The sequence below is a fragment of the Tribolium madens genome, unplaced genomic scaffold, assembly GCF_015345945.1.
Source record: "Tribolium madens isolate multiple individuals breed KSU strain unplaced genomic scaffold, Tmad_KSU_1.1 Scaffold_97;HRSCAF=244;Tcas5.2_LG3a, whole genome shotgun sequence".
NCBI classification, from domain to species: Eukaryota; Metazoa; Arthropoda; class Insecta; order Coleoptera; family Tenebrionidae; genus Tribolium; species Tribolium madens.
The window spans coordinates 14249916-14252223 of record NW_025401069.1 but is presented as its reverse complement, the minus strand read 5'-3'; the positions used below and the strand labels follow the sequence as shown (position 1 = coordinate 14252223).

At 30.8% G+C, this 2308-nt stretch overlaps 1 protein-coding gene across 1 annotated transcript in view; it reads left to right on the top strand.

Moving 5' to 3' along the window:
* Positions 1-2308, top strand: part of LOC123014885 (dynein axonemal heavy chain 5) — a 58893-nt gene that overhangs the window by 14968 nt on the left and 41617 nt on the right. Inside the window, 2 exon segments of the mRNA XM_044414182.1 lie at positions 1555-1749; positions 1796-2037. Coding sequence (XP_044270117.1) covers positions 1555-1749; positions 1796-2037 — 437 coding nt within the window.

The window sequence follows — 2308 nt, the reverse complement described above, 5'->3', positions numbered from 1 at the left end:
TATAAATAATACACCAAAGAAAAGATCTAACCTTTTTTTCGTATTCCCAAATACGATTTCAAAATAATTAAAAATGGTGGAATTACCGATTTTTGGAAAAGATGCAAATTAAAAAAAATCAAAAAAGTCTAAACATTTAAAAAACGGTTAAATTTAGGTATAAGGAAGTTATAAATACACCAAAAGAAAGACATAACCTTTCTTTTTCATATTCCCAAATAAGATTTCAAAATAATTAAGAATGGTGGAGAGGAAGAGGCAAATTAAAAAAATTTCAAAAAAGTCTAAGTATTTCAAAAATGGTTAAATTTAGGTATAGGGAACTTATAAATACACCAAAGAAAAGATCTAACCTTTCTTTTTCATACTCCCAAATATGATTTCAAAATAATTAAAAATGGTCGAGTTATCGATTTTTGGAGAGGCGAATGCAAATTAAAAAAAATCAAAAAAGTCTAAACACTCCAAAAACGGTTAAATTTAACTATAGGAAAGTTAGAAATACACCAAAAGAAAGATCTAACCTTTCTTTTTCGTACTCCAAAAATACGATTTCAAAATAATTAAAAATGGTCGAGTTATCGATTTTTGGAAAGGAAGATGCAAATTAAAAAAAAATTGAAAAAAATCTAAATATTTCAAAAACGATTAAATTTGGGTATAGGGAAGTTATAAATACACGAGAGGAAAGATCTAACTTTTCTTTTTCATACTTCCAAAAACGAATTTAAAATAATTAAAAAATTATCGATTTTTCTAGAGGAAGTGGTAAATAAAAAAAAATAGAAAAAAATGTACATATTTCAAAAAGGGTTAAATTTAGGTATAGGGAAGTTGTAACCTTTCTTTTTCCTACTCCCAAATACGATTTCAAAATACTTAAAAATGGTCGAGTTATCGATTTTTAGAGAAGAAAATGCAAATTTCAAAAAAAACTAAATATTTCAAAAACGGTTAAATTTAAGTATAGGGAAGGCTAATAAAAACTCTCTCAAAATCACTTAAGTGATCGAAAAGGCAATAAAAAACATAACTTTCTATTGCAAATAACAAAGTTAAACCTATTTCCGGTGTAATCGGAAGTGCTGCCATCTTGAAAATATTTTAATTGAGCAGAACCTGACCAGAATTATGGCTATAAACAAAATTTTAGATATCACAATACTTCTAATGTGGGGTTTAGCCGTATAAAAAAATTTCTCACTACAATAAATTTTTTTAAAAGCCACCAGGAGACAGTTGTACAAGTTTTAAGAAACAAGTAAGTGAAGTAGTAGAAGCATGAAACTTTTACAACTGTTGAAAGCATTTGAACCAAAGATTAATAAAGTTTTTTCCTTTTCCCAAAAAAAAAACATCATTCACTCTACACTTAATTACACACCTCACTGTATATATTCAATGTTTACAAACATCACGACATTTGACACTTCCCTCCCGGCTTTGTAAATTACGGCCTGCAAGACTCCAGTCCCCAAAAAGTCAGTATGGAAAAAATTAGCTGGCCCCACGTCCAATTTAATGGATATTGTAACTCGTTCACGAATGGGTCAGAAAGCGCCCAAAGGAGTGGTCCCCACCAAAGAGGAGGATTTCAGGACGAGAAGAAGGAAATTGTATCGACTTGCGACGGAGGAAAAGCCGATGTTTCCCTTCCAACACAAGAATTTTCACAGTTTTGTTATGGAGAATAAGGAAGTCATGAAGACTCTATCTTTGTTGTCGATTTGTACCCAAGACATGAAACAGGTTGTGGTAAAATTTCTGTTTCAAGATATTTAACTTCTTGGTGCAGGAAATGACTCAATTTATTTCGCGTTGGAGGCCTTACAACATCCTCTGGAGGAACGAAAAGACACAAAGGGAGCTTTTGACGGCTTGTTTAACCGAATTTGAGACTTCGTTGAGAAAGCACGAGGAATTGAACGAGAAACTTGGAACCGAACCGGATGTTTTTGTGATTAGTGCTTGTTTGGCGATTTCTACTGAAAAACTGAAATATGGGTTGATTACTGAAATCAGGTCGTGTACTCATAGGTAGGGTGGAAATTGACCACTGAGACAGATGGGCACTTACACATCTGAATATATTTTTTATGTACTTTTTTAAAAGTTCCTTTTATAAGTTTTCTCATGAAAAAAAAAACATTGAAGTGAAATAAACTTCATAATTTCACAGCACTTTTTTCAAAATGTGGTCTATCTCTCTCGGATTTATCTTAGTTTCAGATTTGAAATTTCATCTTTCAAAAAAATTCAAAATTTTTAGACAATTAAAAAGCTATAAAATTCACAATAGTTTCAAAAG